The sequence below is a fragment of the Petaurus breviceps genome, unplaced genomic scaffold (assembly GCF_028583685.1).
Source record: "Petaurus breviceps papuanus isolate PSGF00001 unplaced genomic scaffold, PetGlider_PUasm1.0 138, whole genome shotgun sequence".
NCBI classification, from domain to species: domain Eukaryota; kingdom Metazoa; phylum Chordata; class Mammalia; order Diprotodontia; family Petauridae; genus Petaurus; species Petaurus breviceps.
Genome location: NW_027185694.1, coordinates 9,487,566 through 9,512,906, shown reverse-complemented (window position 1 = coordinate 9,512,906; position 25,341 = coordinate 9,487,566). Strand labels below are relative to the sequence as shown.

The window sequence follows — 25,341 nt, the reverse complement described above, 5'->3', positions numbered from 1 at the left end:
TACTTAACCTCTCTGGGCCTCAAGTCCTCAACTATAAAGTGACAGAGTTGGCTAGATGCCCCAAAATACCTTCTTCAGTTCTAAATTCTATGTTTCTAACTCCGTACTACCTCATCTCCAATTCCCTGCCATACCCCCTTGCTGTCTTTAGCACAGAGATCATCTATGGGTTCAGAAGGATAGGAAAAAAAAATCTACAAAAAACAGAAACTGCTACTAGAAGGAGGTTGGAAGACTGAGTGATGGCTGGCTCCTGGGCAGGGCATGTGACTGAATCACAGAATGCTGGAGCTAGAAGGGACCTTACAGATCATTCTAATATCACTATTTCTCTCCTCTTCAGAAAAGGAAACTGAGACCTGCCTAAAGTTACACTTCACTCCCTTAGACTGTCTGAAATGCCAAGATCATGAGGTAACCAGCATCTACTTCTAACACCTCAGTTTCCCATCTGAGAAGGAAATGGCAAACCCCTCCAGTATCTCTGCCAAGAATACTCCAAATGGGGCTATGAAGAGTCAGACATGACTAAAATGACAAAACTGCCTCAACTTCTAAAAAATAGAAATTCCTCATGGAGAGTGAAATGCGCATATTTTCCTCTTTTGGACATTTACAGATTTAGAGCTGGAAAGGACTTGAGAGGTCATTTACTCCAAATCCCACATTTTATAGATGTGGAATCTGAGGCTCAAATAAGACAAGTGACTTGTCCAAGGTCACACAGGTAGTATCAGAGACATAATTTGAACTCAGGTCCTCTGATTTTAGAGTTAGTGGTCTTGGCACTGCATCTCAATATATGCTATAGTTTAAATGAGTTTGATCAGGTTTATTTCCACCCAACATCTAGCTGAAACTCCCAGTACTGGGAGAAAGGAATTTGGATGGTAGTAGAAGGTTATAGGCAATTTAGAATCATGGGGCACTTGGAATGGTAGGGTATGGTAAAAACATTCACAGGAGTGGGCTTAGGACCTCAGGGCCACATGTAACCCTTTAGGTTGAAGTTTGGATTCAGTCAAAGGGCAGCACTTGAGGACTAGAGGGCCACATGTGGCCTTGAGGCCCCAGGTTCCCCACTCCTACCTTAAGGAGAATGAAGAACCCAGGTCCTTGAAGGCCTGAAAAGGGGGTCCTTGGAAGCAGCAGAGGGGGATCCAAGAGGGACAGGAAATGGACTCAAAGCTTAATTTTAACAGTTTAAAAATGTCCTGGACCAAACCTCTACTGAAGAAATGGAAACTCTCTTCTTCCTCTGTCCTGAACCATTATAACGTTTTGTGGACTCCAATCAATACTATGAATTCTCTCTCTCTCCCTGTCTCTTTCTTTCTCTCTGTCTCTGTAATAAGAATGTAAATTTTGAATATCTTCCCTGCCCCTAGGCTAATGTGCACCTGAAGCCTGGGGTGGGAGGCTTGTTTTTCAGTAGATACTTCTTGATTGGCCAGTGAGTCAATAAGGTTGTTACATTCTCTGAGCCAGGAGAAGGCCATATAAGCCCTGATGTGTAGCTTTGTTTTGGGACTCACTTTGAGAAGTATTCTGTGATTTGATCTGAATTCTGGGAAGTCGTTGTTGAGAGTCCCCCGGCTTTGAAAAACCCAGAATGTGGAAACCCAGATGTTGACTGGGTATGGATGTAATGGTTGGACAGTTTGGAAATCTGTCTACTTGATGTTTCTGTCTTGATAATTATGCCTATATACTTTGAGGTTCAGGGTGCTGACCTTTTCTCCTGAACAAGGTAAACGCTATATGTCTGACTGATTAAAGTAAGCTTGTTAACCCATTTTGAGTTGCTTTCCTTTAACAAAGCAGATCCAAGAACCTGTGTGAGCAGGCACCCTGGGGACGTGCTTGGGGTGCTTGCTGCTACAGTCTCTGTCTCAGTCTCTCTCTCTCTCCCCCTCTCTTTCCCTCTCTCCCTACACACATATGTAAAATTTACAAATGCAACATATACATATAAAATGTATGAAAAATACATGCATACACACACAACAAACATATATTTGTTTTTCTTGTGCTACAGCTGTAAATTTAACCATGTGAGGAACTCTCAGTGTGGAAACTCCCTTCACTGATGTATATCAGCAATTCTTCTGTATCATTTAGAGAGCTACATGGGGTACTGAGAGATGATGTAACTTTTCTATGATCACATAACTAGTACATATGAAAGGCTTGGAATTAAATATAGGTATTCCTAACTGGGTAGTGATAAAGGCCATCTCTTTGTCCAATATAATAGGTTATTATGCCTTCAATTTATTAATAGTACTATAATATTAATTATACCATTAATTTATTAGCATGATATTAATAGTAATATGAGATATAGCATTAGATAGTGAATAAAGGGCTGGCCTTGGGAAGCAAGAAGACCTGGTTAGGGTACTGCCTCAGACACCAGCTTTGTGTGATCATGTTCAATCATTTAATGTCTCGGTGATCCAGGCACCTCTCTAAGATAATAAATTATGGACAAATCACCAAGCTGAATCTGAGAAGGTAATTTCCATTCTAGGAGTACCTTATCCATTAAAAGTCCAGACTCCCTATTATGGTTTTAAGATATAATGATATCACATTATAATGCTATTAATACTGCAGTTCAACTACAGAATGGATCTAATGAGTTGATCTGGAAACTTGACCATTTACTGTTTCAAAGAACATTTTGATTTAACAACAACTTGCCTAGAAACTTAGAATAAAAACTTTTCTAAAGCCAAGGTTTCTTCATACAAACACAGTTGTAAATGACATCTAGCATTTGGGAGTGGGGCTCATGAGATTGAAAGGGCCTTTTCAAAATTGTACAATTATTATCACATATTGATCATGCCTGGAATTTTTACTTGACACCCCACTGATTATGAGACAATAAAGAATATAGGGCCAGCCAGATGGTGCAGTAGGTAGGGTGCTGGACCTGAAGTCAGGAACTCATATTCAAGAGTTCAAATCTGGCCTCAGATGCTTCCTAGTGTGGCCCTAGGCAAGTCACTTAACCCTGTCTGCCTCAGTCTCCTCATCTTTAAAAAGAGCTCCAGAAAGAAATGGCAAACCACTCCAGTATCTTTGCCAAGAAAACCCCAAATGGAGCCATGAAGAATCAGATGTGACTGAAATGACCAAACAACAAAAGGAAATTGACTCAGACAAGGAAGAAAGCAGATATCACTGAATGACATTGGATTACTATTGTCAAGTAATTTATCACCTAATAGTCAAGTGAGCACATTTATATAGCATTTTAAGGTCTGCAAAGCCTTAGGGCAGGAATGGGGAATATATACAAATATTATCTTATTTGATCCTCACAACAACCATGGGTGGTAGACGCCATTATTGTCCCTATTTTACATATGGGAAAACTAAAGCAGACAAAAGTTAAGTGACTTGCCCAGGGTCATAAAGCTATTAACTGAATGCATCAGGATTCAAGCTCAGGTCTTCACCAAAGGTCAGTACTCTATTCATGGTACCATCTAGTTATGTGGGTCTTCAGATGGCATACTGTATCTGACCCCTTTCCAGCTCAAGACAACCTGTAAAAGCTTATAGTCTGCTGTCTTTGAGAACCTATAGTTCTAATTTTGAAAGCCTTTAAGAACTCATGATTATAATTTTGAAAAAAAATATAACAATCACTGTGGTTTTTTAAAATAATAGCTTACTAGTTCTAACATAGTGCTTACAAAAATGATGAGCTAGTACTCAAGTCTTGCAGGGAAGAATTATTTTCTAACCTCAAGCAGTAACAGAACCAGGGTTTGAGAATAAACCTAATTTAATATCTCTTGGTGTGCTACCTGTTTGTGAGCATAAATCGTAATGATGAAATCTAACATATAATGAAATTATCATAGGCAATAAATCAAGCCCTGAATCCTGCAGACATTATTATATTTGTGAATTTCCAGTGCATAATGGAAATAGTAATTTTACTTACTAAAGATCAGAATCAAAATGGAATTCATTATAATTTTGACCTTATAACTGTAAAAACATAGAAGTGTGAAATTTATAATTTCATTTATATAAATATGCTTATCATGGCATGGGCTTGAGTTTTCCTTGATTTAATTCATCTTACGTGATGTTCTCCCCAACTAACTAATATTTAGGTTGAATTCAAAAAATAACTAAAACATTTTCTTTTATAGCAGACGTGTATGTATAGTGTGTGTTTACTTGTGAACTCCCACAGTGTATCATGACTCTCTTTTGCACTTACTACTCTTTGTATATTTATTTGTGTACATGTCCCCTATTATGAAATTATCACAGGTATCACAGTTCTGAAAAAAAAAGTGACTAAGAAGTCATCTTATCTCCCATAGGACATACAGACACATTGTCTTTCACATTTTCTTCGGGGGTGGTGGTGAAGCAGACCTGTAATTTCATCAGCAAGAAAACTGCTAGTGCAAACATACAACCATTCTGGTACTTCCCAGTCTTAGAGGCTTGACTAGGGTATTAAGGGGATTAAGTGAATTGTCATTAATCAATCTTTCATAAACTACTATGAATTTAATAAATATTTGCTGAATGAATGAATGGTGAGGACAGGCGTAGGACTGATTGATAACTGTGACTTAATAAATAGCTGCTGAATGAATGAATGAATGGTGGGAAAAGGAACAGAAGTGGTTGGTAACAGTAACTTAATAAATATTTGCTAAATGAATAAGTGAATGAATGAATGGTGGGGACAGGAATAGAAGTGGGTTGGTAACAGTAACACATTTCATTTTAAAATATCAATAAACTAATTTTTATGGTACCAATCATATGCGGATGAATTGAGAAGGGAGAGTTGCCAAAGCTAATGACTAGGGGAAAGTTGCTGGAGAAAGGTTAAATGAAAGGAATTAGGAAGAGATGGAGAAACAGGGTAGTTCCCAGAACTCATAGACATTTTAAAACAGGAATAACTCAAGTGCAAATGGTTTGGTGCCCTAGGTTACAGATGAAGAGGCTTGCTCTGAAGTCTGTTTAAATCATGCAGGGTAGACTTATCCATTTTCATTCTGTTCCTTCAGCATTACTAAGTTTCCAGTCTATGTTGGAGAAGTGGTTGTTGAATCCTGGTGGTGGGGATGAAGTATGGCCACTTTTAAGCCTTCTAAGATCTGCCCTAAAATCGACTTGCACTGGATTCTAGTAATCACTGAGCACTTAGAAGATAGGGAGGCAACTCAGAACCTTGTGGGCAGACAGACACAAGGTGACAATTTGTCTTTCTCTGAGGTTTAACTTTTTAAAAACGGGTCTTTTGTTCTGCAGAAGTGCCTACACCATACTGTGCAGCTCCTCTCTTCCATAGTTTTTACTGTCCAGAGACACAATCTCAGGAATTTATGGCTCAAGGCTAGCAGTAATTTAAGAGCAATAAAAGAGAAAGACTATTATACTCAAGGAAGAGTTTGCTTTTATGGGAACCGCAAAACATAAAGGAAAGTGTACCTACAAGAAATACGAGCTCCATTTCTTACTTAAGGAAGAAGCTATCTCATCACCTAAGAACATTCAGTGTATTATAGTGGAAAGAATACTAGATTAGGAGCCTGGAGATCTACGTCAGAGGTATGATTCTCTTGTAGGTAACTTAATTTCCCTTGGCCTCAGTTTCCCAACACCAGTAGAGTGCTTGGTACACAGTAAGTGCTTAGTGAATGCATCTTGATTGAATGCTTGATTCCTTCACTCTAAAACAAGGAAAATGTCCTCAATCTCTAAGGTGACTTCTAAAATTCTATAATTTTTCATATACTTAAATTTACAATCTTCTGGTAAGCTTACATGCTTGTAATGTAAATAACGTGAGATTTAATGTCTGTAAAGAGATTATTATTTAAATATGTAAGGGTGCTTGTTCACTTATGTGGTTATAAAACCAACTCATATTATTCTTAAAAATTGAGATTGTAAAAAGTAACAGTGCCACTCTGAAGTCAATAGTCATTTCAAATTTTGTGCATGTATACAAAATATGTGTATATAAATATATTTGTTGCTTATTATTGTTCAGTTGTTTCAATTGTGTGCTGTTCTTTGTCATCCCATTTAGGGTTTTCTTGGCAAAGATACCGGAATGGCTTGCCATTTCCTTTTCCAGCTCCTTTTCCAGATGAGGAAACTGAGACAAACTGGGTTAAGTGACTTGCCCAGGGTCACATAGCTAGTAAATGTCTGAGTCCAGATTTGAACTCATGAAGATGAGTGTTCCTGATTTGAAGCCCAGCACTCTATCGACTGTGCCACCCAGCTGCCTATATATACATACACATATGTGTATATGTATGATACACATGTGTGTATGTGTATGATACACATGTGTGTATGTGTACATACACAGTAATGGCAAGCAAAGAAGTACTTAGCGCCTTGTTTCAGCTATCTAGCACCTTGTTTGAGTTCAAGTGTCTTTGAGTCTTGCCCTGATGACATAAAGTCCTTGTTAAGAAACAGAATTTGTGGGAAGAACTTGCTGAAACAACAGGGAGGAACTAATGACAATATCTAAGGAGAAGCCCAAGCTAGGAAAGAGCAGAATTGAGAAGGAGAACTTTGTGGTGGTCAGAGCCACTCTGTTTGTCTGCTCTGTCTGTGTGGATGTTTGTTTGTGATATGGAAACCCTAAAAGAGGATTTTCTTGTTGTCTGTTTATAGAAGTCCTGGAGGAGGTTTTCAGAGATCCTGGAACTATACTGATGATTTGTGTTGAGTTCTCAGACCTCGTTTGTGGGTTTGTGTTGAGGTCTCAGACCTTGTATGCAGGTCTGTATTGACTGCACAGGGAGAAAGTGAATTGATGATGGTGCCAGCAATGTGCATGAATGTTGTTTTGGCTCTGTTAAGCTTTTTCTTCCCAGAAATGGAAACTGTGAAGGACTTGAGGCGGTCTGGACACTGTGAGCTTCAATATGGAACAGAAACTGGATGAGGAACTGGACAAGGAGCTGAGAGCTGCCTACCTTTGAACCCAAATGACAGTTGAGTAATTTCAGGCAAAAGCTGGGACCATGGAAGAGGAACTATGGAATCTGAGAGCTTTCCTTGAGTCAAGATATAAAGACCTCTTCTTGGGTACTTAATGCTGACTGAGAAGATCATGATTTCCTGTGACCTAGGGTGGAGAACTTTGACCTTTGTACTTTGTGTCCCTTAAGGAGGCTTGCTCCTTAAGGATGACTGAGTTAAGGACTTACTGAATAATATCTTTTAAACTTTAAAACCATGTGGCCACTTTGGTGAAAACTATGTGGCCACTTTAGTGATAAGTTGTTATTACATTGTGAAAGCTGTACTTTGGTTTCTGTGAATATTTTGCTTTAATTTACTGGTGAATAAATAGAGAGTTCATTATACTATATGATCAGAAACTTAAAGTCATTCACAGCAGCAGTCCTCTGGAAAGCTGCTCATGCTTGGCTTTACAACACATAACGTCTAAAATACATATAATATAAAAATGCATTTATTATCTTTTCCCTCTAATGCATTTTGATTGTGTCCCAATACATCTTTATAATGTATATATATATATATATATATATATATATATATGTTTTGATGTCTATTTTACAATACAAGAAGTAACAATTTAACTTATTTTATTAGTGTCCAGAAAAGTACCTCACATACATAGGGGCTGAATAAATCATCATTGATAACCAGTGAATTAATCAATAAATATTGTGCTTAGCCATGCAAGATTCAATGAGAGAATGAGTGGTGAGATGAAAGGAAGGATCAGACATACTGTCTGTCTTCCAAAACATTGTAATCAGTAATATAGTAATGGGAAATGAGGCTAATACATTTAGAATAATTAATAAACAATACAATGCAATAAAGAATTAAATGCTAAAATAATATAATGCAGGCTTGCACAGTGTGATATATATATGTATATGTATATATATATATTTTTTTTTTCTACATAGTTATATATAGTATTTCAAGAATAGGCCTTTTCTGACACTTTTCTCCATTTTCTAGTTCTTTCCCCCAATTCCTTCATATTTACTTTGTATGTACTTTATGTTCACAAATCTGTAGGTTAGTCATTTGTCAGTAGTGTCTGACTCTTCAAGACCACATTTGGAGTTTTCTTGGCAGAGATACTGAATTTCCTTCTATAGCTCATTTTACAGATGAAGAAACTGAAGCAAACAGGGTTAAATGACTTGCTAAGGGTCACAGAGCTAATAATTATCTGAGGTCAGATTTGAACTCAGTTCTTCCTGACTCCAAGCCTGGTACTCTGTCTACTGTGTCACCTTTGTATACATACTATATGCTTAATAAATGCTTTCTACATGAGAGAATGAATGAATGAATGAATGGGCCCTGAAGTATCTGGTAAGCTGGAGGGGAGGGTGTGCTTATGATGATATGACATTGATGAAAGCCACTAAGGAAATCAAAATTAGGTTTCCCATTAGATTTATTTTTCTTCTTTCTTACCCCTTTAGATGATTTGGTATTACTTAGCAATGTTCATGTTTCTAGAACTTCCGTTTCATTATAGAGAGTAATTGTCTAACATCATTAGGAGTAGCCAAAAGGGAAATCATTAATGGGTAATCTATCCATCATGATGTGCAGGTTTCCAAAGGCAATGACAGCATTGGCTGCAATGTAATGTAATAACTGGGAAAACCAGTCCTTGCATCAGCTATTGCTCTGGGAAACAAAATGTTAACATTTAGGTTCTACCTCTTTCCAAAATGGAGAGAGGGAGAGAGAGAGAGACTTACCATCATATTCTGGGAAATAGTCAACTAGATGAGAATACATAATTTTCTCCTCTAGAAGATCTTTCTTGTTTAGGAACAGAATAACTGAAGAGTTCTGGAACCAGGGATATGTAATAATTGTCCTAAATAGTGCTTTACTTTCCTCCATTCGGTTCTGGAATAAAATCAGAGAAACAAAAAGTGAATGATGTGGTTACCAAATCTGTTGATTTTATTCATTCTTCAAGACCAGCCATTCTATCTCCTGAATCTAATTTATGCAGCATAGGGTTTTTAATAGCTTCCAACAGAATTTGTTTGCAAGTGATTCATTCGATGTCTTGGCTGTTTCCTTTATGCAAACTCACAAGCTAATGATGCAGAAGGAAATAATAATAACAATAGAAAGACATGCTAAAAAAAAAACTTTATTGCTGTACCAAAAACTAATCAAAGCCCAGGAATACATATGTGGCTAGTTCACAGTCATATAACACCATGAAAAATTATCCATACTAAAGCAAAGTATGAGAACTGATTTACAAACTAGAAACCAGGCTTCATTTTGAGTTTCCTGGAATTTTTGTGTTTTGAAGCTAAGCTTAATTGTTTATGTACTGCTAAAATACCATCTGGTTTAATATTTTTGTCCCAAAGTGAATTCATATTGATAATGTTATAATTATTTACTAATGTATATTTTCCTTGATATACATATCCAGGAGAATGTAAATATATATGTATATATACACAGATATATACATTTGTGTATATATTTATTTTATTATATATATATATCTTTATTTATATACTTGTGTTTAAATTTATGCTTGTTGTTGTTCAATCATTTTCAGTTGTGTTAGATTCTTTGTGACTCCATTTTGAGGCTTTTTTGGGGGCAAAGATACTAGAGCAGTTTGCCATTTCTTTCTTCAGCTCATTTTACAGAAGAAGAAACTGAGGCAAATAGGGTTTAGTGACTTGCCCAGGATCACACAGCTAATAGGTATCTGATTTGAATTCATGAAGATGAGTCTTCCTGGTTCTAGGGCCAGCACTAGCACTCTATCCACTGTGTCACCTAGCTGCCCATTTAAATATATGGTCTTTATGTGTGTATGTATATATGCACATATATACATGTATGTGCACGTATACATATACAATATGTATTTTATATGTCTTTCTTATTTTAGTATAATATTTGTGATACAGTGGGAAAAGAATGGAAATTAGGCACTCAAAAGACAGAGGTACAAATCCCAGCTGTGACATTAACGCTGTGCAATGTTAGTCACACCCTTTTCACTTCTCTGTCCTTGGTTTCCACTATTCTGTAAAATAAAGGTCTTGGTGTAGATGACATCAGAGGATCCTTCTAGCTTAAAATCTCAGATCCTTACATTTAGTCTATTTTTCCTTGGTTTTCACAAAGAATTGTTGAAAGAGATGCCAGCATTAGTTACTTGTAGCTACTGCCCCTAAAATTTTGGATATCCAAAGTCAGCTCTTGTCAGAAATGTGCTTGAATGGAATCTTTCAAATCCCACACCTTGGACTTTAAAATGATCGCTCTGGCTGCTAATTAATACTAACCACAAGTCAAATAATTTTCATTCCTAAAATTTGTACTTGTCGTATAAGAACTCCTTTTCTTTTTCCCCACACAGACGGACCATTTCTCTTCCAAAGTCAAACACTCCCAGCATAAATCATCCCCAAATCCCATACATAGTAATAGCACAGTGGAGATTACTGGCCATGGAATGAAAAGATGCAAGTTTAGATATTACTTTTGATTCTTATTAATTGTATAACCTTGGACAAGTAATTTGATCTTCCTACACCTCAGTTTCCTCACCTGTAAAATGAGGGGTTAGTCAGTCTCTAAGGTTCCTTCAAATCCTTTTATAGGAAGTCTTTCTTGATCCCTCTTAATTCTAGTGCTTTTCCTTCATTGATTATTTCCATTTTATCCTGCGTATAAGCTTTTTTTGTGCATAGTTAATTTCATGTTGTCTCCCCCATTCATTTTTGAGGTCCTTGAGGGCAAGGATTGTCCTTTACCTTTCTTTGTCTCCCACCACTTAGCATAATGCCTGGTACACACTGAGTGCTTAATAATGTTTACTGACTGGCTAACTAGAGCTTTGACCCTATGACTCCAACAGATGAGGTTTCTGATCAATTTCTGGATCAAGAGTACCTTTGAGGGGTAGCTAGGTGGCACAGTGAATAGAGTACCAGTCTTGGAGTCAGGAGGACCTGAGCTCAAATACAGCCTCAAACACTTGACACTTACTAGCTGTGTGACCTTGGGCAAATCATTTAACCCCAACTGCCTCATCTGCCTCCCTCCAAAAAAAAAATAAAGAGTACCTTTTTATTTCATTAAAGAATTTTTCTCCAAAAAATTCCTATAGATTTAATTGAATGAACGAAGGAACAAATAAATGAATGAATGAAATGAAAGATCCATGTGTGAATCAGTAAGTCTAGACATTTTGCTAGCCTTGTAACATTTTCAACTTGTTGTCTGCCTTGCTAATGTAGAATCATTCTTCCCTAATATTCATGACAATGCTATGGGGGCAAAATAGATCTGTTTGCATATAACCTTCTGATCCTTGTTCCAAGAAACCTCAGCAAAACATGATTATTAGGCACTTAACATGTTTTCATTTTTTGTTCTGTAAATTGTGCCAAGCAAGATGAAGTCAAAACAGCACACTTGGCTGTCAGCCTTCATGCTTCAAGTAGATTGTTCACAAAATCCTTCCCTCATTATCTTTTTGCCTATAGTTTTTTTTAAACAACTAAATGCCTATGGGATATGCAAAGTGTTCCATTAAAAATATACTTGGTACATAGAAAAAGTATTTCATTGTTATAGAGGTTCATATTTCTTTGAGTAAACCTCTTTAGATGAATATAAATTGCATTGTTGCTCATCATTGTTATATGCCTATATATCTATAGCAAAAACTAGATAAAAAAGCCACACCTCTGTCTGTGCATACCCACAGCAACTTACTTAGTTATGAGAGTACCACAAATCACAAACCTCTCAGAGTTCAGTCACTGAGAAGTGGGTGCTTAGCAAGTCTTATCATTTTAGGCTTTAGTCAGAGCAGAGGAGAGGTCTTGGTGACAGATTTAAAGAGGCACAGCCCTATGGAAGCTTTTTTTTTATACTATTAGGAAGGCAGAATAATATGTGATTCTTAAAAGAACACTTTACTATATGATGGAGGATCTGGGATTCGAATCCACGTTTATAGCTGAAATGTGGTGATTCCTAATAGTAGAAAATTTTATTATTGTAATTAATTTTAAAAAATCTAATTTTATATTAGTTTTTACTGCCTACTGAAAAGACAATATTTGTTTGTTCTGCTTCTCCAATATGTATTTATACATATTCCCTATGACCCAGAGAAAGGACTAGAAACATAATCAGCAATTCTAGAGCCTACAGTAAATACCACAAAATGCTTCTGGAGTAGATACCACAACAGGTAGCCTAATATTAACTTTTAAAATGGAATGTCTAGAGTCTTCCTTGAATCATGACTTTCAGGTAGTCCAACAATTCTTAAATTATCTCTCCTTGATCTATTTTTCCAGGTTACTTGTTTTTCTAAAGAGATATTTCACATTTTCTTCTATTTTTTTTCATTCTTTTAAATTTGTTTGATTCTCAATGGTTCACGGAGTCAGTTTCCATGTGCCTAATTCTAATTTTTAAAAAATTAATTTATTCAGTAGTTTTTTGGGAACTCTTTAGTCAATTCTGTTTTGTCAAGTATTATTTTATTCAGCATTTTTTGTGCCTCTTTTATTACTAAACAGCCAATTGTCTTTTGATAATTTTCTTCCTTTGCTCTCAGTTCCTTACTGATTTTTTTCCTCTACAGCTTTTATTTGATTTTGAAAAAAAAAAAATTTTTAAGCTTTTCCAGGAATTCTTGTTGGGGCTGTGTTGAATTAAGTTTTCTTTGAGGCTTTGCTTGTAACTGTTTTGACTTCATTTTCTGACTTTTGTGTCTTGATTTTTTTTCTGCACCACAGTAGTTGTTTATGATCAGGTTCTTTTTTTTGGGGGGGGGGAGAGTTGTTTATTTCCCACTCTATTTCCTGATTTTTAAATTCATGTTAAATTTGGGCTCTGTTTCTCTATGTGTGTGGGAGGGCCATGTTCTCAAGCTTCAGGTTTTTTCACACTACTATTTTCAGAGCTAGCTCTGGAGTTTGGAAGCTTTTGGTGCTTCCAAGGTGGGATGATCTGGGGATAGGTGTGGTTACTGCTCTCCTGGTCTGGAGTCTGGTCTTTACCCAAGAAGGGCCTCAATCCCTTGGGATTTCAATGGATACTGTTCCTCAGAATTTCTGATCCCTTGTGACCAAAAGCAATGAAGCCATGAAGGGCTCCCTCTCCCTCTTCATCAAATACGTTCCTCTCTGCCCTTGAATAATGACTCAAAAGTGAGTATAGGCAATGGAATTGCCAAACATTGTTTGGTACTAGTACAAAGATCCCTTGTAATCTCTTTTCTTACCAATTGCCAGGTTCTTTTATCATCTCTGATATGAGAGTTCTTGAAGCTACTACTGCTGTTTTTTTCTCCACTATCTAGTCCTACCACTGATGTTTCATCCCCATGGGCTCTGGGCCAGCCTTGACCCCTGTGTCACAGCTCTCTCCTTCCACCCTCCTGAGTTGTCTCAGGCTGGAAAAGTGTCTTGCTCTGAACTTTTGTTGGCTCTGCAACTCCAAAATTCAATTTGACGTGTTATTTTAGTTTTATGGCGTGAGAATGTTCAGAGAGCTCAGATGAGTTCTTTCTCTACTTCATCATCTTGGCTCCCCATATTAATTTTTCAAGACAACAGAACATGAAGGTGGGTGGGGAACAGAGAGAAGTAGGGATAAAACTTCAAACCTTGAAAAACATGATACTATGGATAGCAATACCTTGGGATATTGTCCTTATGTGTAAAGACTGCAGGATGCCACAAGGTCACTTCTGAGACACCACCAACATGGGAGGGAGCAGTGCAGGGAAAAGTTCATTTAAAGGGAGTGGGAGAAGGGTAGCTTATTAACTGGTAGCTTCCTTTAGGACCAGACTAATGATTTCTAATATTAGCATAAGGAATTCTTATAGCCTTATAGCCTTAGTTGCCTGAGGCATTGAGAAGTTAAGGGCTTTACCTAGGATCATAGCCAGCATGTGTCAGAGGCTGCATTGTACCCAGGTCTTTCTGACACGCAGGTAAGTTCTCGATCCACTTTGACAGGCTGTATTTCGATAACTTCCTATATCAACTGAATATTCTTCTTAAATAGGCATGAGGCTCAGTTATTCCTATCTGCTGAAGGATTACAAGTGCTATTAGCTTTCTCTAAATTGAGGTTCCCAAGGGAGAAAGCACCATTTGCACCACCATCATTATGGCCCTGTATAGGACGACTATCTAGGGCATTGGTGTCAAACTCAACTAGAAATGAGAATCACTAAACTGTACAGAAGTATCCTTGTGGGCCACAAATTGACTTTGTTTTAAAAGAATATAATAATTCTAAAATAGTAAAACAATATTATCTATAACTTACTGCATTTTTATTTATTTTGCTAAGTATTTCCCAATTATATTTTCATTGGGTTTGGAAGACATTTGGGAGTATTGAGGGCTGCATGTGGCCCATGGCCTGAGGGCATGACAAGTATTGCTTAGGACAAAGTGAGCAAATTTTCACAATGTCTCAGATTGTGGAACTTTTAGGGGGGTAGAACATGGTCTATTCTACCCAGAAAAATGCAACCCCACCTGAGAACAGTATGTTCCTTTCACTGGGGGCAGGTACTACTTGTGTTAGTTATATACTTAAATTTGCAAGAACTCTTGCAACTCAAAGAACAACTAGACAAAAAAAAAATGAAATGAGAATGGAAGAACTTGTCAGAATTATGAAAGAGCAGCTTTGAAAGTCGTCTTCACCATGAAATATAGACCAGAAGGAAAATGCCATGTTCTAACAGCTCTAATTGAGGCTCAGTAGAAACAGGACTACCTCTATCATATGCACAGACTCTAGCATCTTGTACACTGTCATTGGTTAAAAGGACATGGATTTAGTAATGAATTTAAAGGCATACAGAGCTATGGAAGATTCTTTAAATCACACGAAAAAAGGCAGAAGTTATATATGTTTTCTCTTGTACATCTCTGTATAAGCTCTCCCTCAGAAACCTATACTTGCATCTTTAATAATTCCTACACTCCATGCCCTGTCTCATCTTTATATATGAAGCTTTGAGTAAAGAAAGAGTGATGTGACAAGAAACTGGATTTAGAGTCAGGAAGAACTGTGTTCAAATCCTTCCTCTGATAGTTATATTATCCCAGAGCCAAACCACTTACCCTCTTATTTGTAAAATGAGGGGATTGGATTTTTGAGCTTTTCTACCCCTAAATTTAATATCCTACAATCCAGGATCAAGATAAAGCTTCACTTTTGTCGAGGATGTAAAAGACGATACACTAACATGTCTTTTATTTTTTCCTAATTATTTTAATTATTTTTAACTAACAAGCTTTTGTTTTCTCTCTCTCCTCCTACCATTAAAAAATGCTACAAGAGCATGTACTAAAAATGCAAAGCAAGAAAAAAATTACATAACATTGTGCCAATAAACCTGGCACATGGCATCCATAGGAAGAATAAGCATACTAACATCTTTTTATAACACCCCAAACAAATCCATCTTTTTAAAGTATATTTGTCATGTCATGCCTGTTCAAAACCCTCACTGGTTCTCCACTGCTGGAGGGACACAGTTCCAATTACTTTGCTTGGCATATGAAGTCCTTCACAGTGTTCTCTTCCCACCATCACTCCCATCTGCCCTCCCCCTCCCATCTACCTTTACAGTCTAACCTCCAACTACTTCTCTACAACAATCCTTTGTTCCAGCCAGACTGGTCAATTCACTGTCTTGACATCTCTTTGTCCCAATTTGCTTATTTGCAAGATTGAGAGGTTGGTTTAGAGAACTTCTGAGGTCCCTTTCAGTTCTAAATGTATGTTTCTATGATCCTGTCTCCACTTAATACATCCCTCCCTCTAAGTTGCTCACGCCTTCCTTTCCACCTCTTGGAATCCCATTCTTGAAGGCCCAATTCCACAAACACATGGTAATGTGGTAGGGCTACAATAACAAGATGTGAGACAGTTCTTGTCCTCAAGGAGCTTACATTCTGTTGTTGTTCATCTTTGAAGAGGACCAATGAAATCAGAAGGATGGTATCTCGACTTGCAAGTGAACTGGATTGAAGTGAGGCAGAGCTGTCCAAGTCATCAGCCCTCTCTCCTCCAGAGTCACCTGAGTCCAGTGGTAAGACATAGGTTGGGACAACTAGCAATAGTCCAGGATGCAGTGGGAGACCCTGGACTTTTTAAGTTAAGGTTTTCCCCAAATCTCAGTTTATTTGAGGCAACACCCATTTAGGAATTAAAGAGCTAGGTAAAAATTAAGGCAAAAAAAAATGGTCTAGTCTTGCTTTCATAAAAGAATCAGTCTGGGGAGGGGAAGACCCTCAAGAGTTTCTGGCCAAAACAGAAACATTTGCTATTTATGCTCCCTCTGAGCAACCCAAACAATGAGCAAGTGAAAGGCTTACATTCTACTTTCTATGCGAAAACTTCTTGGATTAATAAATGAGTTAATCATCATTTATTAAGCAACTATTAGGTGAATGACTATTCCAGCTGATGGGGACGATCTCCTTTGAACTCTTTAAGCACTTAGGGTCTGTGCAATTCATTTGACGGAAATGATATTGTCTTACACTATTAATTAGCTCCTATGTTGCCCTCCTCTAATATTTCAAGAGAGTCAGAGACTAAGTCTTATGTGTTTTTGTCCTCCACAGTGCCCAGAATTGTGAAATGCTCACAAAAAAGGTACCCAGTAAACACTTACTGGTTAATTGGTTGCAGATGAAGAAAATGAAATCCAGATGAAGGGTGCGTAATTGCTTTACTGACAACCAGAAACACAGTTTTTGTGCACAACCAACCATGGATGAAGGCCCTGCTCAGTTTCGGCCTAAGAAACACAACTGGCTTCTAATATTTCCACTCTGGGGACCACCACTTCCTCCTCAATATAAGTTGATGGGGCTGTAGCAGATGTAGGATCCAATCAATTAAAACATTTTCAGATAAGGAACAATTGGTAAGGATTGTTTCAAAGATCCCAGAGTTCAAAGGGATTTTCCTTTATAAGCTCATCATGTTGCACATACTTATGGGCCAGTAAAAATAAATTAATTCCCTATATGGCCATTTGACTCTTTGCTCTTTTGCATGCCACTTTATGGGGTGCCAACTAATACTGTTTAAGGGTCACCCTAGTTAAGAATCTTCTTCAAGAGATCCCTACTTAAGGTAAAACCAGGATGAGAAAGAGGTAGACTGTGAAATAGAAGAATGGAAAAAAGAAATAAGAATTTCAGCAAGAGAGGACTAGGAAAGTTCTGGATAAAATCATTCATCTTTCCCTCTGAAGCACCACCACTGCTCATTATGTAAGAAAATTCATCCTGTTTGGAATGAGAGACATTTTACTCCTGACATAAATCTTATTAGGAAAAAAACCCTAAGAATATGCAACACTCTATGGAGAACATATGTAGTCCAACCCTGACTGGAGTACTGGTGGATTGTACATTTAATAATAGCAATAATTGCATTAGAGTTATCATATAGATTATAATAATGATGCATTTTATTTAATTTATATAAATTTATCTAGATGAATTGGAAATATCACATTGAATAATAATGAATTTTTTTGCTTAAATTAATTTACAATGAGTCATGAGGTTTAGATTGTATGATATCAACTTTCTGGGAGAAAATAAGGTGCTACATATCCTATTGCAATTATTGAACTGAAAGGACACTGCCCTTACTTTGACTTTAACTCTCTACTTACAAAAGCAGTTCTAAATAAAACAAACCAGTGAACCAGTGACCATCAGGGAAAATCCTAAAACAGTTCTCCCTCCAGAATTTAGATTTAGCTTAAGGCTTTACAAAAATTCAAGGGTGATCCAAAATTTTATACTTATAAACTACTCAACCATAGACAGTGTGATATTTGGGGATTTGACATTATTCCTCATCTCTTCCTCCCAAGTGGGTACTTTTTGATCTTCAAAAGGCAGCTTTAAGTTAGAAGAGATATGAAAAGGCATCTTTTGTGGGATCATAGATTTTGAGATAGAAAAGACCATGGAGGCCAAGAAGTCTAATCCTTTCATGAGGATTAGAGGAGGAAACAGGCTTGGAGAGGATCGGTGACTTGTCCATGTTGAGAGTCTTTGGTGGGATTTGAACCCAAGTTCTCCTCACTTTAGGTCCAATGACCTCATTGCCTCTTGATGGTATGCCTTTGATAGAAAGTCTGCAGCTCTGCAGTTAATCATTTCTCCAATAAATGCAAGTGCATTTGCTCAAATGCAATAAAGATATCCCTCAAAATACACTAACTTTTTCAATGTAGAGAATACCATAGTGGTCAGGAGCCCTCAGTTTCTTCACCGTGTCTTATATAGTGTAGGCAAAGCAGAGGAGTGGAGTGAAAAGCTGCTGGCTTGGAGGACCTGGGTTCAAATTTTAGCTCTGACACTTATAAAATGAGTGACCATGAACAAGTCATTTTATCCCTCTGAGCCTCAGTTTCTTCATCTGTAAAATTATTGATCCATAAGTTTGATTTGACTGGGATAGGGATATTCCAGTAGGGAAAGCCCCTTGAGCCAATAAGCACTAAGAACTACTCTATGACTTACAGTTTTGCTCTAAGTTGCTTGGGGGCATGGGACAGCTAGCTGGCAAGATGGAAAGAGTACTGGGTCTGGAGTCAGGAAGACTCCTCTTCTGAGTTCAAATCTGGCCTCAGTCATTTACTAGCTGTGTGACCCTGGGCAAGTTTTCTCATCTATAAAATGAGCTGCAGAAGGAAATGGCAAACCACTCCAATATCCTTGCCAAGAAAACCCTAGATGGGGTCATGAAGAGTCAAACAGGACTGAAAAACAAGCTTGAGACACAGAGAGCTTAAGTAACTTGCCCAACATGCTACCGTCTTTCTGACCCAAAACTGGCCCTCCACACTGCACCTCATCTGCAAAGTGGGAACGATAACACTTCTACTTCACAAAGTTGCTGGCAGGAAAGCACTTTGTAAATCCTAAAGGTCTACACAAATGTAAGTTACTATGTTGATGTGTTTGTTTAGCTGAATTGACTTATTGAAATGTCTTTGCTAACATGCTTGCTTTATTTAAAAGGCCACAGCGGAATGTCAGGAAGTCTTCATTTTGGCAAACTATGGCTCTATAAATTCTGCATATCATCAAAATGCAAATTAGCCATTCTAGTTAAAAACAGAAAAACCAGCATCAAAGATAGTAAATGAATCACTAAGTGCCTGATCCTAGGATTCATCAGTTTCTCCTAGGAAGCCTATAGAATCGGCAGGCTTATTCCCAGTGTTTGCCATAGCACCTGGCATTTAAACACTTGTTGACTCATAGACTGGTATCATTCAGAATTCTCTAGTTAAGAGTTAGCTCCTTTTAATCAGTATTAAACATGCACTTATTGATAGGCACTGAGTCTTGGAGATCACACAAGTATTCTTCAATTTTTTGCCAATAAGTGGAGAAAAGAGAAAATGAAGTGAGCCTGGATATTCCTCACACTGATTCTCCACCCAGATGCATAAAATGCTTCACATTTATCCAATGTTTTACACTTTTCAAAGAACTTTTGCTTACATTGCCTTTCCTGGTACCTTCACCATAGTTCTATGACCTGTGAAGGGCAGGCAGTGGGCTGTTATTGCAGTTTCTTAAAGATAGGGAATCTGAGAGCCAGAAAGAGTGAATGATTTGCCCATGGTTATAGGGTCAGTAAGTATCTGAGTGCAGTCTGGAATGCCTTGACTCCTAGCTCAGGGCTCTATCCTCCACTGCCTCACTGGGGAGCGGACAGTTGGTGATGATGCAATATTCCTAGCAGGAGACTTCACTGAACTCTCTGCTGAAAAGCCAGATGAAACCATTAGTTATACTCAGACAAGCAAAGGACAGAGAACAAGTCAGTGGAGAGGATTAATGAGCATGTCTGGGAAGTGCGTTGTAACAGCAAGATTGCTCAAGAGAAGAAAACATTCCCAGTGTCATTTTACAATGTTTTTGAACATGGATCTTCCGAGCTAGACAGTATGGTAACATCTACAGCCTACACAGCTCATTTTGATGCCTACCAGCTAAAACTCCTTTACACCTCACAAAGTGAATAATGCACACAGAAAGTACATTTTGTATTTTTTTTTAAAAGAAAGTCTTTTGTTTTTTAATATCAATCAATCATCATGCATTTATTGGGTACCTACTGTGTGTCTGGGGATTGGGAATACAAAAAAAATATTGAACACTTCCTGCTCTCAAGAATCTTACAGTCTAAGTGAGGATCATGTTGATTTATGAATATGTCCCTTCTCCTTTCCCTACCAGAGAGCCAGGCTTTGTGACAAAGGTCAGAAAAAAGCATACCATCAGTTAAACAATATATTAACCAAGTCTGATAGTATATGCAGTGTTCCAAATCAAGTCCCCCACCTCTGTAAAGAGAAAGGTGAATTTTCTCATTTGAGAAAGTGCATTTTTATTGGCAATTTTTACCTCTGTGATTGAGCTAAATAATTCTAAGGTACTTATTGGAGGAAGGGAATTCCTTCAATAAGATGTCATTTTAGACATTCTCCTTCACTTTTAAAATTGTTAAGGCAATTTCTGCTAGTCTCCTAGATCTGAGTCTAACCTACAACAAGCTCTTTAAAGGGCCTATTTTTAAAAAGATCAAGGCTAGCTGACCCTGCCTTTTTATTTAATGCTCTGTAGCCAAGGCAAATCCCATTCAAAATGCATTATCATTCACAGCTTACTAAGATTTTAAATCATGTAGAAATCTAAGTCATTGTCAAGAATTCCTGGGCTTAGCCTTGTGTTTTAAGAAGTTATTTTATTTTCAAATGGCTACTGTGTAAATACATGCAACAGCCTCAGAGACAAATAATTCTCAAGCCTTAGGGGAAAAAATTTGCAAGCTTGGTCATTTGTATGTTTTTTTTCCTCCCTGATTATTCAGGATAAAACTGTTTATTTGACTTTGTATCCTCCTCAGGATCACATCATTATGTGGACTATCTGATGTAAACACTGCAATAATGCAAAACACATTTTATGCCAAGTTCCTGTTGCTCAGGGAGAGAGAAGAAAAAAAGAAAAAAAAGGAATTGACATAAATCTGTTAAATGAGAATACTCTGCAGGTTTTTTTTTTGGGGGGGGAAGTACAGAGTGTTGATTTCCCAAGTCCTATGGAAGTCAGTTTCTGAGGTGCTGTCCTGATCTGTCCTTATTTCACATTCCTGGCCTAGCTTCAAAATGCAGAATCAAAGTTATGAGTTGGAAGGGACTTTGGAGGCCATCTAGTCTAATGCCCTCCTTTTCCAGGTGAGAAAACTTTTTCATAGAGGTTTCATAGACTTTCTTTAAGGTCACATAGTAAGTAGCATATCAGGCACTCAAACACAGGTCCACCGATGCCAATACAGGTATAGGATTCTTTTCATTCTACCACACTCCCTCTTGCTGGTCAGTTTTCTTCCAATTTCTCCAGGCTTCTGTTTCAGAAGGTACATTTTTTTTAATTGCATGAAGTTGGAAAAGTATCTGGGTTTCTGATGGTCCACTCACTTGAAGAGTATTTTTATAAACATCACTTTTTCTAACCTTAAGACCTTAAGATTACCTATCCATCCATCTGATGTGGATACAAAAGTGCCCTAATGGTTAATATTAAGGGTTGCTTGTGAGGCTCTCCTGAGCCTGGGAGCATCCTAAAGTCTCTTCCCTTATCTTGAAATGCCATAAAACTTCCCTCTGATCCTGGACCATGGAATTCATTTTCTTCCCCTATCCTGTATCTCCCCTGTCTCCCTTATCTTGTGTTATCCATCTTCCTCATCCTGTCCCTTAACCTCCAACCCCTACTGGACACCCTAAAATCACACCACCATCCTACAGGTTGTGTAGCTTTCTGTGTATATAAGTCTAGTCCTTTTCCTATATCAGTACCTTTGTTTAGCTCCTTTCTAAGTCTCAGGTCCATATGCTTTTGTATCAATAAAACTCCCATTGGCTAAAGAGAAGGTCTAAGTGAATTCTTTCAAAAATATGAACTAGCTCCCCCCTCCAACTCTGACCTCAGCACATCCATCCATCCATCCATCCATCCATCCATCCATCCATCCATCCATTCATCCATCCCCTTCCATCCCTCCATCCATCTAACCATCCATCCACCCATCTATCCACTATTAAATCTCTACTATGTGCAAAACACTGTTGAGACTTAGTTCATGCCCTCATGGAGCTGAGGATACAATATAAGAGACTTACAAAAATAGCTATAATTCAAATTAAAATAGTACAAATCCATAAAATAAGCACAAACAAGATGCTGTGAATTCAAATGAGGGAGAAACCACAATCAGTTTAGAGATCAGAGATTTTATGGAAGAGTTATCATTTGTACTAGACCTTTAAGGGTGTTTAGAATTTCAGGAGACTGGATTGGGTCAGTAGAGAACTTTCTAGACAAAAAAGCCTGAAGAACTCTGCAGAGTAATCAAAGTATAAAGCACATTCAGGGGTGGGAAATAATTTAGTTAGGTTGGAGTACATGAAGGGAAATATAAAATAAAGCTTGATAAGATAGACTGGAGTTAGATTGTGCACAATTTAAAATGTCAGAGGAATCAGTAGGCGATGGGGAGCCATTGAAGGTTTTTCAGGCACTGGAGTGAAGTGATTAGAGTTGTGCACTAGAAAGATAAATTTGGCAGTCTTACATAGAATGGATTCTGGCAGGAGAAAGTGGGAGGCAGGAAGATGAATTAAAAAGCTATTACAATAGTCCAGGTAGGAGATAATGAGGACCTGAATTAGGATGGTGGCAGTGGGAATGAATGAATGCAGGGGAGAGAACGGAGAGATATTATAGAGAGAATTGCCAGAATTTAGCAACTAATTAGCTCTGGGGGAGGGAGGGTGAAGAAGAGGAAAGATTGAAAGATGATTTAGAGCATGGATAACTTGAAGGATAATGGTACCATTTATAAAAACAGGTACATTAGGAAGAAGAACAAGTGTTGGAGGAAAGATGAGTTTGATCTACACATAATATCATAGCATTAGAGGTGGAAAGGAGCTCAGGGAGCATTTAGTCCAAACTTCTCATTTTACAGATAAGGGAAATGAGATCCAGGGAAATTAAGTGATTTGCCCAAGATCATACAGGGATTATTAAAGGTTACATTTGAACCCAGGTCCTCTGACTCCAGAATCAGTGTTGTTGTTTTTTTGCACTGTCCTACATTCAGACTCCGGTGTAACATAGGGATAGGGATAAGGGGCTGTATATCTGCAATTTCATCGGTAAAGGGAATTCCCAGTAAGGAAATTTCCTATACTCATATAGTTTGGTACCTTGTCTGCGATTTATAGTCTTAGCTTCCTAGAGCACTGAGAGGTAATACACAGGAGGAATTGGAAGCTCAGGGCAGAGACTGGGACCAGACACATAGAAAGAGTTGCAGCTGTATGAAGAAAAAGAAAAGGTGAAGAGAAAAAAGATGTCCAAGAACAGAACCTTGGGGAATGCTTGTGTTAAGGCAGCAGAAAGAGGAAAAGGAATCAGTGAAGGAAACTCTTGATCTAAAGCTGTGTCATTTCTCCCTCCCCCTTGACATTAATCCCAACACCCGTGTGTGTGCATATGCATACATGCACATGCATGCAAACACACATGTTAATGAAGTCACTGGATTACGGTATTCAATTTTGCCTCCTAACAAATCTATTCCGTTTTTCAGATTGGTCAAGGGATATAGCAGTGACAGCAAAACCAAGCCTGGCCAGATGGAGGATGAATGATGTTATCTTAAAGCTTTTCTTAGTTAGGAGTCAGTAATAATTTGAAATCAAACTTGGCATACTCTTTTGGCATGCAGATGACGCCAGAAGGTTTACATATTATAATTTCGGCATATGAATACATGTACGACTCTTACACCGGATGTTTACTGAGGAAATAAAATGAAACACATTGGTTTTACACCTCCAAGTCAGGCTTTGTGAAGAGGTGGGAAGGTTCTTGATCTTTCCCCAGCCCACAAGTTGAGGCCTCTTTAGTGAGAAAGAAGTTTGAAACAGTTTTTAGCTAGGTTGTGCTATTAGGAAAGGGGGATGCATAGGAACAGAGGTCATAAGAAAGAGAAAGGGGAAAGCTGAGAGGCAGATTAAAGGAGGTTGTACGTGAGGCAGCTAGGTGGAACAGTGGAGAGAATGCTGGGCTTGGAGTTAGGAAGACTCCAATTAAAATCCACTCCTAGACACTAGCTCTGTGAACCCTGGGCAAGTCAATTTATCTCTGTCTGCCTCAGTTTCCTCACCTGACAAATGGAGATAATAAGAACACCTATCTCTCAGGGTTGCTGTGAGGTTCAAATGTAATAATATTTGGAAAGTCCTCGGCATAGTGCTTGGCACATAGACATTTGATAAATGCTTATTTCCTTCCTTCTTCCCAAAGAGAGGAGAGAAGTATATACTGAGATTCTCTTTGTATGTCAATGCTCATGGAAGTTTAGTATTTTACTGGTGCTTTAATTTAAGCAAATCAACAAGGAGTCACTTGTTTTAAAAAACTGTTCTGTCCCTATTAGGATCATGGGTCTGGAGCTGGAAGGGACTCACTATCTACTGAGTACATCTTAATTTTATTGAAGAGGAAACTCAGGCCCAGAGGGATTTAAGTGACTTTCCCAAAGTTATACAGGTAGCAAGTGGTAAAGCTGAGACCATCTCCTGGCACTTTAAGTGCAGCACTCTTTCCATTGTATCAAGAGAATCCTCTGGGGCTGATCCTAGAGTTTACTCATGTAGCCTGTCCAGTCCCCTTCCCAATCATGTCCAAGGTACACTTAGGTCCACATCTACAATTCATGAGCCCCCAGTGGTGTTTCATTTTGTTTCTGTTCAGACCAAGTATAAAACACATTAAAATATTTAATCTAATTTATCCAATCTAATTAAAAGCTAAGTATTTAATCTAATTAAGAAGGCATTACCATAAATGGTTAAAGCAAGTGGCACCTATTTCTAAGATGGTTTCTCCTTACCCATTTCTCAAGGGAGATAGTTCGAGTTTAACTGCTCCTCCCATGTTACATTAGGAACAACATATAAATTACTTTTAGCAGTAGCACTGGGTGTGCTGGGTCTTCAACAAGCAACTCAGCCAGACAGAATGAAGAACAATAGTCGTGAGCCCAGCCCCCCATGCTGATTTCTTTTCCTCGGGCCCCATGCCTCTTTGCTGCAGTCTGCTCTGGCCATCTGCCTCTACTATTCACGCTGGAGTATGGTTGCTG

General features: G+C 38.0%; 1 protein-coding gene across 1 annotated transcript in view; it reads right to left on the bottom strand.

Moving 5' to 3' along the window:
* LOC138175163 (guanine nucleotide-binding protein G(q) subunit alpha) overlaps nucleotides 1-25,341 on the bottom strand; it is a 427,316-nt gene that overhangs the window by 11,350 nt on the left and 390,625 nt on the right. The window contains exon 6 of the mRNA XM_069105568.1: nucleotides 8,784-8,937. Coding sequence (XP_068961669.1) covers nucleotides 8,784-8,937 — 154 coding nt within the window. The remainder of the gene's footprint in view (nucleotides 1-8,783; nucleotides 8,938-25,341) is intronic.